The 13,354-nt window shown below is 38.6% G+C and overlaps 1 protein-coding gene across 3 annotated transcripts in view; it reads left to right on the top strand.

Annotated features, from left to right (window-relative positions):
- The window catches only part of PLXNC1 (plexin C1), a 158,867-nt gene that overhangs the window by 55,124 nt on the left and 90,389 nt on the right, over positions 1-13,354 (top strand). For all 3 annotated transcript variants that reach the window (XM_054442098.2, XM_054442100.2, XM_054442099.2), the window contains exon 5: positions 5,418-5,532. In XM_054442098.2, the coding sequence (XP_054298073.1) occupies positions 5,418-5,532 (115 nt within the window). The remainder of the gene's footprint in view (positions 1-5,417; positions 5,533-13,354) is intronic.

The following is a 13,354-nucleotide window of genomic DNA, read 5'->3' on the forward strand; positions in this document are numbered from 1 at the left end:
AAAACAGACTAAGACAGATGGGCTCAGTCACTATTAGCTATTCTGAGAGGCAATATAGGTAGCTGATGAGACCACAGGCTTTGAGGCTACACTGCCTGACTTAGTAGGTCAGCTCCTCTGCTTACTATCCCTGTGACCTTAGGAAAGCAATATGGAACCAGCTATGCCTCAGTTTCCCACATCTGTGAAGCAGGGACAATTATTGCAGCTACTTAGAGGTCTGTTGTGAATAATAAATGAATCAAATCATGTGAAAAGACATTGCCTGGCATGTTAGATGTTTTTGCTTAAAAAAAATCTTCTAAATTGTCTCTGTTATTAGCATAATTTTATCATGTAGATTGACTTTCAGCTTCGGTGATGAAGATCCAATTTTTCAGCTTTCCCAGCAAGTTATTTTGGTCTTACGTTTTGGCATTCCCCTCTTAAAGAGTCTGGAGGCCTTTCATTTGAAGTTTAGTTTGTCACAGACTTCCTATTCTTTTCCATTCAGTAGACTTTGGTTTCCTCATCTCGTGGACTGGCAATTGTAAAGAAAGTCCCCCAATTCTGGAGACCACCTGGCCCCTCCACTGGGCTCTGTGCCTTCCCTAAAAATGCAGACATCTGTTTCAAATCACTTAGCAAAAGACCTTGGGATGCTCTTATAGCAAAGCCCTCCCCCAGCATGGATGCAGTCTCTTGTTTCCTGGGAGAGAGAGAAGCTGGATTGTTTCCTTGTTAAAAGTTTTCTGATATTATATCAGTGTAGAATCTTTGGAACAGTTCACACTAACCCCCACATTCAAGCCACGTACCTGATATGTAGTTATCAGATTCCTTCAGGGACTGTCTGCTCTTGGTGAACAATTAGATTAGAGGATGCTGATGAAATTTGAGTGGCAGGAAGTAGAAGTTACATTTCTGAGTTCAGAGTTTCTATTTCAAGGTTGAGTAAGTGGTAAATTTTTACTGCAAGATTCTAGCCTAATAGAGTCAAGGTCCCCCAGCCCAGCCCATGGGTATTTCACCTGCTTGGAAACTTTAGCTCCTTTTCAGAGGGCCTCCCTGTTCTTTATGTTGGCATGAAAACAATTAATAATTTAAGCCATGCCCATTAAAAAAATAGAAATGCTGTATAAATACAATACTGTAATAATAAATTTAAAAGTCGATCCAGCTGGGCACTGTTCCCAGACTACCAGCTGAGCAGAAACACAAATAAGTAAAGAAGAAAACTGCTATATAATGCAAATGGCTGCAATCTCATTGTTTTCTGCTATTCTTTATTGCAAATATATAGTAGTAAAGTTACATTATGGATAAGTAGGTTTTGTGGGCTAACCTGGAAACCTAATCACTGTTTATAACATTATTTCTATGGGGGAAAAATGCATTTTATATTAGAAACAGATGGTTTGCAAGAAAAATTTTTTGGGAGTAGAATGGATTTCTAAGTCCAGGGCCGCCTGAAATTTTAACCTCTTGCTAGTTGTGTGGTTGTGTTGTATTCACAGCTAGTGATAGAGGAAAATTAGAGGCCTCTCAGAATCCCCACTTCTGTGTTCTCCCCCAAATCCTTGCTACCCTCTTCATCCTACAGTCTCTGCCTTACCTTCTGTCTTCTCTGTTTCTGGGGTCCCCATCCCTGTGTCCTCATCCTGGCCCAGCACCACCCTCCAACCACTGGTTGAGGTCCCAGGAAGCCAGGAGGAACTATGAATGTCCTCTATTAAGTGGTGGTTAGGATCTGTAGGAAAGCATGAAGCCAGGGGGCCAAGTTTGTGGGCTCTGAAATCAGACTTCTGCCACTTGGCAGCTGTGTGGCCTTGATATGTTACTATACTTCTCTGAGCTTCTGTTTCATCCGTAAAGAGTGAGGTTGTTGTGAGAACTAACTGCAAACACTCCCAGCAGTGCCTGGCACACAGTAATGTTCCCTCCATGCCAGTCTGTGGTGGGGTAATTATTCAGGGATATTATGGGTTACACATATTTCTATGAACCCAGGAAGCAAACCCACTGTATAGAAAGACTTTCTAAGTTTCAAACAGTGAACTTAGGAACAAGTGTCTGGGACCTTCCTGTTTATGACTTGGGGCCGGAGTAGGTTTGGAACTTTTTTTTTTTTTTTTAAATCTATTGGGGGTGAGGGAGGGGGCCGTTACATACTTATATAGTTGAACACCAATATCAAACTCTAGTATTATCTCGAATACATTAAGCTCTACAGCAGATTTTATAGCAAACTAACAAGAACAGCTTTCTTAAATAGTTTCGTTGACTGAATTGTTTCTACATACAGTGTTTTTCACATAAGTGAAGTCTTTTTAAATTAACTTTTTGGTTTGGGGGATTTTTTTTTTCTTCAGGCAATCTTTTCTTTGCATTTGGGCAGGTTCTGTTTTCTAATTTGCAAATAGGCTTGTGTCTGCCTGCAGGCTTTATCATGAAAGTATTAGCTCTAACTGGAAACAAGGACTAGAAAAATAAAATACTGACTGAGTCTGAGGACTTTGGGATAGATCCTCAGTAGAGGATGGAGCAAAAGTAATAATAAGTCAAGAAAGCAAACATATCTCTACCAGTTTCCCTAGAATATGTCCATTCTTATCCAAATCCAATTTTCCTCCTATTCTTGGCCTGAAGAAATTGAAATGAAGCCATTAAGATATCAGCCTATCTGAGAGTACATCACTGAAGAATCAGCCTCACTAAGAGACCTGTGTGACAATGAGATTTTAATTTAATTAGGGCAGTGGCTCAAGTGTTTATGCACTTGACCATTGCTCTTGTTGATACGCAGGAATTAGAGTGATAGCTTTCAAAAGGAATTATTTCAGAGTAACTAGCTTTGTTTACTAAAATATGGGAGCTATAAGATCTGCTCTGTAAGAAATGTAAATGTATGAGTAATATGCTGTCATGAAGATTTTATAATCTGCAGTATTTGAGAAGTAATAAGATACTGTTGTTGGCTGGCCATCTGGTTATACATACTTGGTGTCATGGTTTGCTTTTTACTTTTTCATTTTTTATTTTTACTGGTGAGAGGCAAGGAATAGGAGTTCAGAGGTGGTGGGTTGTTTTTATATATATATATATAAAAACAAGGAATTTATGTTTAGTTCCTTAACATGGTTAGATTTTGTTTTTGCCTTATGCAGAATAAAAAATGAGAGTTTCATTATATATTTTCTTTTCTCTTTTTTTTCAAAAAGTAAAATGGAAACCTCACCCCCTAATTTGGTCCCCAGATTTAAACTTTTAGCTTATTTTAAAAATAGTCTCTTTGGCATAAGGAGGAGTCAGACATGAATTAAAACTCTAGAAAGAAAAATCAGCAATGGAAAAGACCCATAGAGATTTCATATTTCATCCTTTCATTCAAAAATATTTATTGAAACCCTAGTATTTGCATATCATGCTGCCAGACACTGAGGGATTTGCTAAAGAAATATTAAAGACCTTCTCCCTTCTTTGAGGAGCTTAGAGCTTACTTGGGGAGAACTGAGATAGACTTATGAAACAGTTAAGTTGTAATTCAAGGCAGCATATGATTAAATACCGAAATATGTACTTCCAACAAGAAATGCTATAGGAGTTCAGAAAAGGGAGTGATAACTCAGTGGCACTACTGTTTTCTGCCTACAAATTGGCAAATTGTAGCACTATTTGTATGAAATATTTTACACTTGTTTTTTTGGCAGCCTTAGGCTTTGACTCCCAGGCAGCATTAAGAGCCAACAAAAATATTTGTACTCCAGTCTCTTCGGAATTGGCTTATTTTTTTTTTCTTATAGGCAGAGGAAGTGCCTTACAGAAACCGGAGTGCCCATGAGAGGCAGGGAGTTTTTGACAGTCATGATCTATTTCAGATACAACCGAAAGAACCAGCTTCGTCATTCTGTTTTTCAATCCAGCAGTGCTTGTCTCTCCGTTGCAAACTCTCTCTGACATTGAGAGGCGGTTTAATTTGAACTTAATGTCCATGACGGACGAGCTAGCCATCAAGGGTCAGATAAATTTACGGCTTTGGAGAATTGCTGATGAAAATCGCCATGGTTATAATGTTGGAGAAGAAACTGACGCAGATGTAGTGGGAGTGCTTATTGGGAGCAGGGTTCCCCGAATGTCAGAAGCCGGTGACATGCTAAAGGTATTGTGCTTGGGGATGACGTTTAGTGAAACTCACTGACTTCCTGTTCTATTTTTGCCATATTCAAATTAACACAGAGCTCAAAGATGAAGCCATGAGGCCTAAATTCTTAAGAATTAAAAGAGAGAGAGAGTAGAGAAAGGAGAAAAAATAAAACCTTTAGGAAGCCAAATACACTATTTGGGCCCATCCATTCCTCATTCCGCTCGGATCCCCTCTGGGACTCCCCGTAGCTGAATGTGGTCATCATTTGGTTGCTTTTCAATCTTATGATTCATGTGTTTTCTGTTTCTTTTAAAAATTCACCATCACTGGTTTACCACCCCTGCATTTTAATCTTCAGCCTTGAGGAGGTGTAGTACTAGAAATATTTTGTTCTTTCCTTGACACTATTCAATGGAATATCTGTGGAGTCCAACACCTTTTGGCAATAACATGCTGTTGGTATTTGTTCTTCTTGCCAGGTTGGTGCCCCGTCTGGTGAGGCAAGGGTTCCCAAGTTAGTGGGACCTAGAGTGACTGACACATCAAGCAAGCCAGTGATCTCACCACTCAGCTTCTGAGCATCTCTTTATCAAAGTAGTTGGCCCTAGCCACAGCTTAAGACTTATCTGGGTCATCCTCTGAGCTGGCTGACTTGGGAAAATGGCCTTGGAAAAATGTTTCACCTATATCTTTTGATATAATTTGGTATCTGTCTAAATAAATGTTATGTAGCAGATGGTTATGGAATGTCTTATCAAATTCTTAGGCAGACTCTGCCCTTGAAATATTTCTATTTAATTATCAAACTGCAAAGCACTAAATAGTAACTATTATTTTTTTTTTAAACAAAATCAAGTTACACAATAGGTTGATATTCTGAGAATGAATAGCAAACCTAAAATTTATACAATATGTGAACTCTTCCTTGAGATGTTCTTTGCTTGGTATTTCTAAAAGGGAGCTCCTTATTTCAGAATCCATGGGAGGATATGTTTTGGATATATTTGGCGATGTCATCTTGAGAGATGGCTCAGGAGTCAAAGTTCAATATGTTGTCTACATTTGTTCTTTGCTCCTAGACATGATGGAAAAAAAACGCTCTGCTGTTTTCTTGTTGCTTTTCATGGTTTTAGCATCATGTTCCTATTCTCGCTCAAATCAGTAATCCACTGTACAAAGTCTGGCATTTTGTACTGAAGCCAAGTATAAGAAAGTTTTAACTAACGCACTTATGGGGTCGCTGTTTTAACTAACACACATATGGGATTGCTGTTTTGTTGCCTCGTTTTTTTAGGTGCACTTTTCAAGGAGATTGTGTACATTCAGAGAACTTAGAAAACTGGCTGGATATTTCGTCTGGAGCAAAAAAGTGCCCTAAAATTCAGATAATTCGAAGCAGTAAAGACAAGGTAAGAGGAAAGATTTTAATTTGTCCTCGTTGTATTGTCTCATTTTGCACAGCGGATGCTAAATTTCTTCTGTGTGTAAAATATCTGTTAGCAATCAAACATGCTTAGTGATAGCACTCCATTCATTTAGCACTCATTAACGAATATTGAGTCCCCACCAGATGCCATCCACTCTGCAAGGTGCTGGGGATATAGCAGTAACCAAGTCACATCATGGGCCTGCTGTCGTGGAGTTTGTCATCTTGTGGAGCTGAAGATGACTCTCAATGGTTGAACTGGAAGAAAAGTTGGACTTCTAGTGTTGTAGAAATACATATTGCTTTTGAAAATAGAGAAAAAAGAAGTTCAGATTCATGGTCAACGAGATTCCTTAAAAGTGGCTTAATTGCAAAATTTTGTTTAGTGTAATGGTCCCTTATCCTAATGTGTTGAGGCTTCCCCAGTAACCATCTTATGAACATAGCTTCCAACCGTCTTGGTAGAGATGGAGAGAAGACCAACATGGGCAGTGACTATCGCAAGTGAGGTCCTTTGGAAAGCCAGTGGGCCTTTGCTATGGTAGCACCACTCTTGACAACACATCAGTCCTGTCACTGGATGAGAGAAGGGAGCAAGGAGAGTATTTAAGCATTTTCAAATGCACATGCCAACCATGCCCTACGGGAAAAGAGAATTCCTGCCTTGCAATCTCAGTGGTGCTATAAGGAGACATTTTCTCCCTAATGACGGCTCTTGTGTTATGAATAATTGTACGGAGTCCTCTGTTATGAATAACTGTACAGCAGCCAGCTGACCTGTCTGTTGAGCTCACTGTGTTCTGTTTGAATGCCACATTAACAAGGAAATGGGCCACTTTCTCTTTTCCCTTACACTTTGCCATTTCAGAGAAATAGCAAGAACTTTACCACTTATGATGATTTAACATTTAATAAAGGAGAGCCAAAGTATTTAATGAGTGATAAATAATAAAATAATCAATAATAATTTGTGATAAGTGATAAATTATAAGTGATAAATAATAAGTGATAAATTATATGTTATGTGTTAGGAATAATTGTACGGAGTCCTCTGTTATGAATAACTGTACAGCAGCTAGCTGACCTGTCTGTTGAGCTCACTGTGTTCTGTTTGAATGCCACATTAACAAGGAAATGGGCCACTTTCTCTTTTCCCTTACACTTTGCCATTTCAGAGAAATAGCAATAACTTTACCACTTACAATGATTTAACATTTAATAAAGGAGAGCCAAAGTATTTAATGAGTGATAAATAATAAAATAATCAATAATAATTTGTGATAAGTGATAAATTATAAGTGAAAATTATGTGATAAATAATAAAATAATCAGTCGTAACTGATCAGAACTAACAGATTTAAAGTTATTTGGCTGTTGTCACTTTCTGTTGTCTTCCTGGAGAAAAAAAATAATAATAATAACTTTCATACAAACTTCTACCAGCCCTGAATCAGAGTGAATAGATTTGGTGGAAAAGATTCTTAGGCATCTAAACATAGGTATATCCAAATTCTAATTTCTCTCATCAGTCTGAAAAATAGCCAAATTTGGCGCTAATAGAGAATAGTAGAAAGTAGAATACTATAATCCTTGAATATACCCAGGACTCTGATAAGTGGTTAAGATTCTGGAAGATTTTTTTCTTATGTCACTAAAAAAAATTTAAGGATAATACTTCAGCTAAATGTAGTGGGAGGAAGTAGCTTGTTCATTAAATAAAAAGTGCTGCTTATACAACTTCCTTACCTAGCTAGGGGCTCACTATTACAAATTAGTCACTGTTTATATCTGGTCTGGAACATTTCAAAAACTGCTTACCACCCAAACAACCACTGGTGTTTTCTTCCTCGCCTAAGTCCCACTGTGGTTTACCCTAATCTTCCCAGAGACTTCCCACACAGCCACTGCCTCACTCTCTCCAGCTCACCACCATTCTCAAAGAAGATAAGAAGTTCGTAATTTGACTAAAGCTATCCTTTGAAACCAACCTCGGACTAATTATTTTAATAGTGTTGATAAGCCATCTGATTCTATCTCTTGATCACATTATTTCAAAATATTTCCTACCCTATTGCCACCTTTGGCTTATCTGAAAATCTCAGGTCTTTGTTTAAATAAACCTGACCCTGACCTATGGAGACGGCAGTCTAGGGTCGTGTTCGGTTCCATCTATTAGCTCTATTCAAAGGCTATTTGCTACCTGCCTATCATATACCTAGTAACATTCTAGTCACTTTGTAGGCAGAGAAAAACCTCCATATAATAAGAACCTCTGTTCACAGAAGCTTTGTTTCTTTCCACAAAACAATTAAAAGATAGTATATCCTCATACTCACTATGGGATCAGCATTAAAAAGAAATAATTAGAGCAATTCCAGTTGTCCTGGAGGGATTTCTGTGAGGTTTTGTTGAGTAAAAACAGCAAGATGCATAAAAGTGTTCCTAGCGTGATCTTATATTGATCAAAAAATGTCCCTGTATATGTTTATGTATATATGTCTCTATATGATTATTTGAGCATGGGCAAAAATATGGAAGAATTCATACAAGGTTGTAAACATGGGCTCCCCTGGTGGAATGACTGATGTGGTGGAGAAGGAAAGCGGAGATATGTAATAAAAATAGAAAAGACACAGAAATAAAATTATTATTGTTATCATTTATTATACTTTAAGTTCTAGGGTACATGTGCACAACGTGCAGTTTTGTTGCATAGGTATATATGTGCCATGTTGGTTTGCTGCACCCATCAGCTCGTCATTTACATTAGGTATTTCTCCTAATGTTATCCCTCCCCCAGCCCCCCACCCCCCGACAGGCCCCAGTGTGTGATGTTCCCCGCCCTGTGTCCAAGTGATCTCGTTGTTCAGTTCCCACCTATGAGTGAGAACATGTGGTGTTTTGTTTTCTGTCTTTATGATAGTTTGCTGAGAATGATGGTTTCCAGTTTCATCCATGTCCCTGCAAAGGACATGAACTCATCTTTTTTTATGGCTGCATAGTATTCCATGGTGTATATGTGCCACATTTTCTTTTCTTTTGCTTTTTTTTTTTTTTTTTGAGATGGAGTCTCGTTCTGTCACCCAGGCTGGACTGCAGTGGCGCAATCTCGGCTCACTGCAAGCTCCGCCTCCCGGGTTCACGCCATTCTCCTGCCTCAGTCTCCCAAGTAGCTGGGACTACAGGTTCCCACCACTACACCCGGCTAATTTTTGTATTTTTAGTAGAGACAGGGTTTCACCGTGTTGGTCAAGATGGTCTCGATCTCCTGACCTTGTGATCTGTCTGCCTTGGCCTCCCAAAGTGCTGGGATTACAGGCATGAGCCACCGTGCCCGGCCTACGTGGCACATTTTCTTAATCCAGTCTATCATGGATGGACATTTGGGTTGGTTCCAAGTCTTTGCTATTGTGAATAGTGCCGCAATATACTTACATGTGCATGTGTCTTTATAGTAACATGATTTATAATCCTTTGGGTATATACCCAGTAATGGGATTTGCTGGGTCAAATGATATTTCTAGTTCTAGATCCTTGAGGGATCGCCACACTGTCTTCCACAATGGTTGAACTAGTTTACAGTCCCATCAACAGTGTAAAAGCGTTCCTGTTTCTCCACATCCTCTCCAGCATCTGTTGTTTCCTGACTTTTTAATGATCGCTATTCTAACTGGTGTGAGATGGTATCTCATTGTGGTTTTGATTTGCATTTATCTAATGACCAGTGATGATGAGCATTTTTGCATATGTCTGTTGGCTGCATAAATGTCTTCTTTTGAGAAGTGCCTATTCATATCCTTTGCCTACTTTTTGATGGGGTTGTTTGTTTTTTTCTTGTAAATGTGTTTGAGTTCTTTGTAGATTCTGGATATTAGCCCTTTGTCAGTTGGGTAGATTGCAAAAATTTTCTCCCATTCTGTAGGTTGCCTGTTCAGTCTGATGGTAGTTTCTTTTGCTGTGCAGAAGCCCTTTAGTTTAATTAGATCCCATTTGTCAATTTTGGCTTTTGTTGCCATTGCTTTTGGTGTTTTAGTCATGAAGTCCTTACCCATGCCTATGTCCTGAATGGTATTGCCTAGTTTTTCTTCTAGGGTTTTTATGATTTTAGGTCTAACATTTAAGTCTTTAATCCATCTTGAATTAATTTTTTGTATAAGGTGTAAGGAAGGGATCCAGTTTCCGCTTTCTACATTTTTTTTTTTTTAGATGGAGTCTTGCTCTGTCACCCAGGCTGGAGTGCAGTGGTGTGTGCTAGGCTCGCTGCAACCTCCACCTCCCAGGTTCAAGCGATTCTCCTGCCTCAGCCTCCCAAATAGCTAGGATTCCAGGCACGTGACACCACGCCCAGCTAATTGGAATAAAAGTATTTCTTAAACAATATGGTTCCTAAAGGAGAGACACTGGAAACTTTTTTTTTTGACAGGGTCTCCCTCTGTCACCTAGGCTGGAGTCCAGAGACGTGATCATAATTTACTGCAGCCTCGAACCCCTGGGCTCAAGGGATCCTCCCACCTCAGCCTCCCAAGTAGCTGGGACTACAGGTGTGAACCACCACACCCAGCTAATTTTTAAAAATTTTTTATAGAGATAAGGTCTCCCTGTGTTGCCCAGGCTGGTCTCAAACCCCTGGGCTCAAGTGATCCTCCCACCTCAGCCCTCAAAGTGCTGGGATTATAGGCATAAGTGGCCATGCCCATCCTAGAAACATTCTTTTACAAATCAGAACTAAAACAAGGAATTCCACTGTTGCTAACACTATTGACGTTATTTGTAAAGCTCTGTCCACTGCAGTAATTCAAGAAACAAGTAATACAAATAATTATTCAAATTAAATATAAAAAAATTATTTACTCATCTTAAGTGGCTGCATATCTGCAGAATCTAAATATGTTAGCTTTAAAAATTATTCAAATGAATTAAAGTTAAATGAAGTGCTGAATGTTCAATAAATATTTAAATATCAATAACCTTACTACATGTTAAATAAAACAAACTTTTAACTTCATGAATAAACAGTCCTATTCATAAAAACAACAGAACTACTCAGCCATAAACTTAAAGAGCAAGGTACATATCCTGCTTTAAAACCATTTTTACTAAGAGATATGTGTTGGAATCAGCTACCAAAAATAGCGATTTTGCTTTGAACGACTTAGCTTAAGCCGTTCTTTGTAATAGTAGTTAGATAGCAGAGCAGTGGTGTATTAAATCTATTTTTTTTTTTTTGAGACAAAGTTTCACTCTTGTTGCCCAGGCTGGAGTGCTGCGGTGCGATCGTGGTTCACTGCAACCTCTGCCTCCTGGGTTCAAGTGATTCTCCTGCCTCAGCCTCCTGAGTAGCTGGGATTACAGGTGCCCACCACCAAGCCTGGCTAATTTTTTATATTTTAAGTAGAGACGGAGTTTCACCATGTTGGCCAGGCTAGTCTCAAACTCCTGACCTCAGGTGATCTGCCCGCCTCGGCCTCCCAAAGTGCTGGGATTACAGGCGTGAGCCACTGTGCCCAGCCTTAAGGCTATTTATAATTTATCATAGCAAAACCTTATCAATTAAAAACATAAGCATTAAGAAAAATAAAAACAAAAATATCAATTAAAAACATAAGCATAAAGAAAAATAAAAACAAAAATACACCAAGTATTTTCTTAGAATATATGGAAAACATCTTGAACATATTCAGGCATGTTCTACATTTTTTGGTGAGAAGACTTCACAAAAATGTCACTTCTTCCTCACCTATTTTTCTTGATTTCATGTAATTCCAATGATTTTTGAATTAGTGTTTATTTAAAATTAATATAAAATTCATTTGGAATGTCATGAGCTGATCAAGAATATCTAAAACATATTTTGAAAAAAAAAAGAAGTTGATTTAGGCAAGACCACTCCCATCAGATTGCAAACATAGATGATAGATAGATAGATAGATATGATAGATATCAACAGTAATTTAATCCATGATTCTGGTTTAAAAATAGGAATATAGATTCATAGAATACAGTGGAAAGCTCAGAAATAGATGTAAAAATTTTAAAGAACAGTTATCATAAAATAAGAGGAAACAAAAATTATTTCATAAAATGTGTGAGATAACTGGTTTATACTATGGAAACATAATTTCATATTTTACATTAAATATGAAAATAAAATTTAGACTAAGAAATTGATATGTAAAGAAAAGTCACAGAACTAACAGAAAATGAAGTTGAACGTAATTTGAAAGTATGATCATTTATTTTACCTCTGAAGCAATATAGTGTGTAATAACAAAAGAAAAATATTCATATACATGATTTTCTTTTACAAAAAATAAGAGTTAACTTGGCCGGGCATGGTGGCTCATGCCTGTAATCCCAGCACTTTGGGGACAGAGATGGGTAGATCACCTGAAGGTCAGGAGTTCGAGACCAGCCTGGCCAACCTGGCGAAACACTGTCTCTACTAAAAATGCAAAAAAATTAGCCAGGTGTGGTGGCAGGTGTCTGTAATCCCAGCTACTCGGGAGGCTGAGGCAGGAGAATCGCTTAAATCTGGGAGGTGAAGGTTGCAGTGAACCAAGATCGTGCCATTGCACTCTAGCCTGGCTGACAAGAGCATAACTCTGTCTCAAAAAAAAAAAAAGAGTTAACTAAAGCACACACTTCAGGAAAATATTTGCCACTAACAGAATATTCATCATAATGTAATAACACTAAGAAAAATTAAAAAGGAAAACATCAATACACCAAAAAGTAAGTGGGCCAAAACACATATATTCTCACAAGAGGAGATTCAGAAAGTAGATATAAATATGGAAATATGTTCAACCTCACTAGTTTTCAAATAAATACAAATTAAAGCGATAATAAGCTGTGCTAACACCCAGTGTTGGTGATGCCAATTAGCACAACCTTTTTGGAAAGCAATTTGGCAGCATGTTTCAAAAGTCATAAATATATTCATTCCGTTTGAAGCATTAATTTCAGCCTTAGAATCCTGAGGAAATAACTTGAAAGAAGAAAATCCCTAGGCATGAAGATGCTCTTGCCATAGCATTTATAGAATTAGAAACCTGGAAAGAATGAAACTGTTTAGCAATAAGGAATGATTCAGTAAAATAAGTTATGTCAATCTGGTAAGAGTGTTGTGCAGCAAGCAATTCTTTGGCCTTGTGGATATTGCCAGCTAATTGACACCCCAGCTGCCTCTGCATCCCATCTGCCCTTTAAGTCTTCACTCCCTCTTATCCAGCTTGATTCACGAAAGAGCCATCAGCCTGGTAAGGAGTCCCATACTGGGTTTCTTAGGACAAAGCTTCAGCTTTTTAACTGTACTCGCCTGGACCTCAAGTTACACAAAAATACCTTCACCTCACTGGCTCCTCTCTCCTTCCACTGCACCTGAAAAAAACATACTGTCTCCTCTTTTCAGGTCCACTCCAACCTGGTTTCTGCCCCACTGTTCCCCTGAACCTGTTCTTGCTAAGGTCACTAGTGGACTCCATGCAGCCATTCCAGTGGACACTATAAGGTCCTCATCTAACTTGGCTGATAGCCAGCATTCTTAAAACTGCCTTTTCCATCGCTTTCCATGGCATGTCCACTCCATGCGCTCTTCCTTCTCTGTGGCCAGGCCTCAATTCCCTTGCTGGGCCTTGCTGGCCCCTTCTCTCCCTGTCTCTAAATATTGGAGCCATTTAAGGCCCAGTGTTGGCTCTTCCTCTCTTCTTACTCTACATTTCGTCTGTAGACAATCTTATTCACTTCCATGGCTTTATAAATCATCTGTATGTTCATGTCTCCTTTATCCCCACCCCAGATTGCTC

The sequence above is a fragment of the Pongo pygmaeus genome, chromosome 10, assembly GCF_028885625.2.
Source record: "Pongo pygmaeus isolate AG05252 chromosome 10, NHGRI_mPonPyg2-v2.0_pri, whole genome shotgun sequence".
In the NCBI taxonomy this organism is placed as follows: Eukaryota; Metazoa; Chordata; class Mammalia; order Primates; family Hominidae; genus Pongo; species Pongo pygmaeus.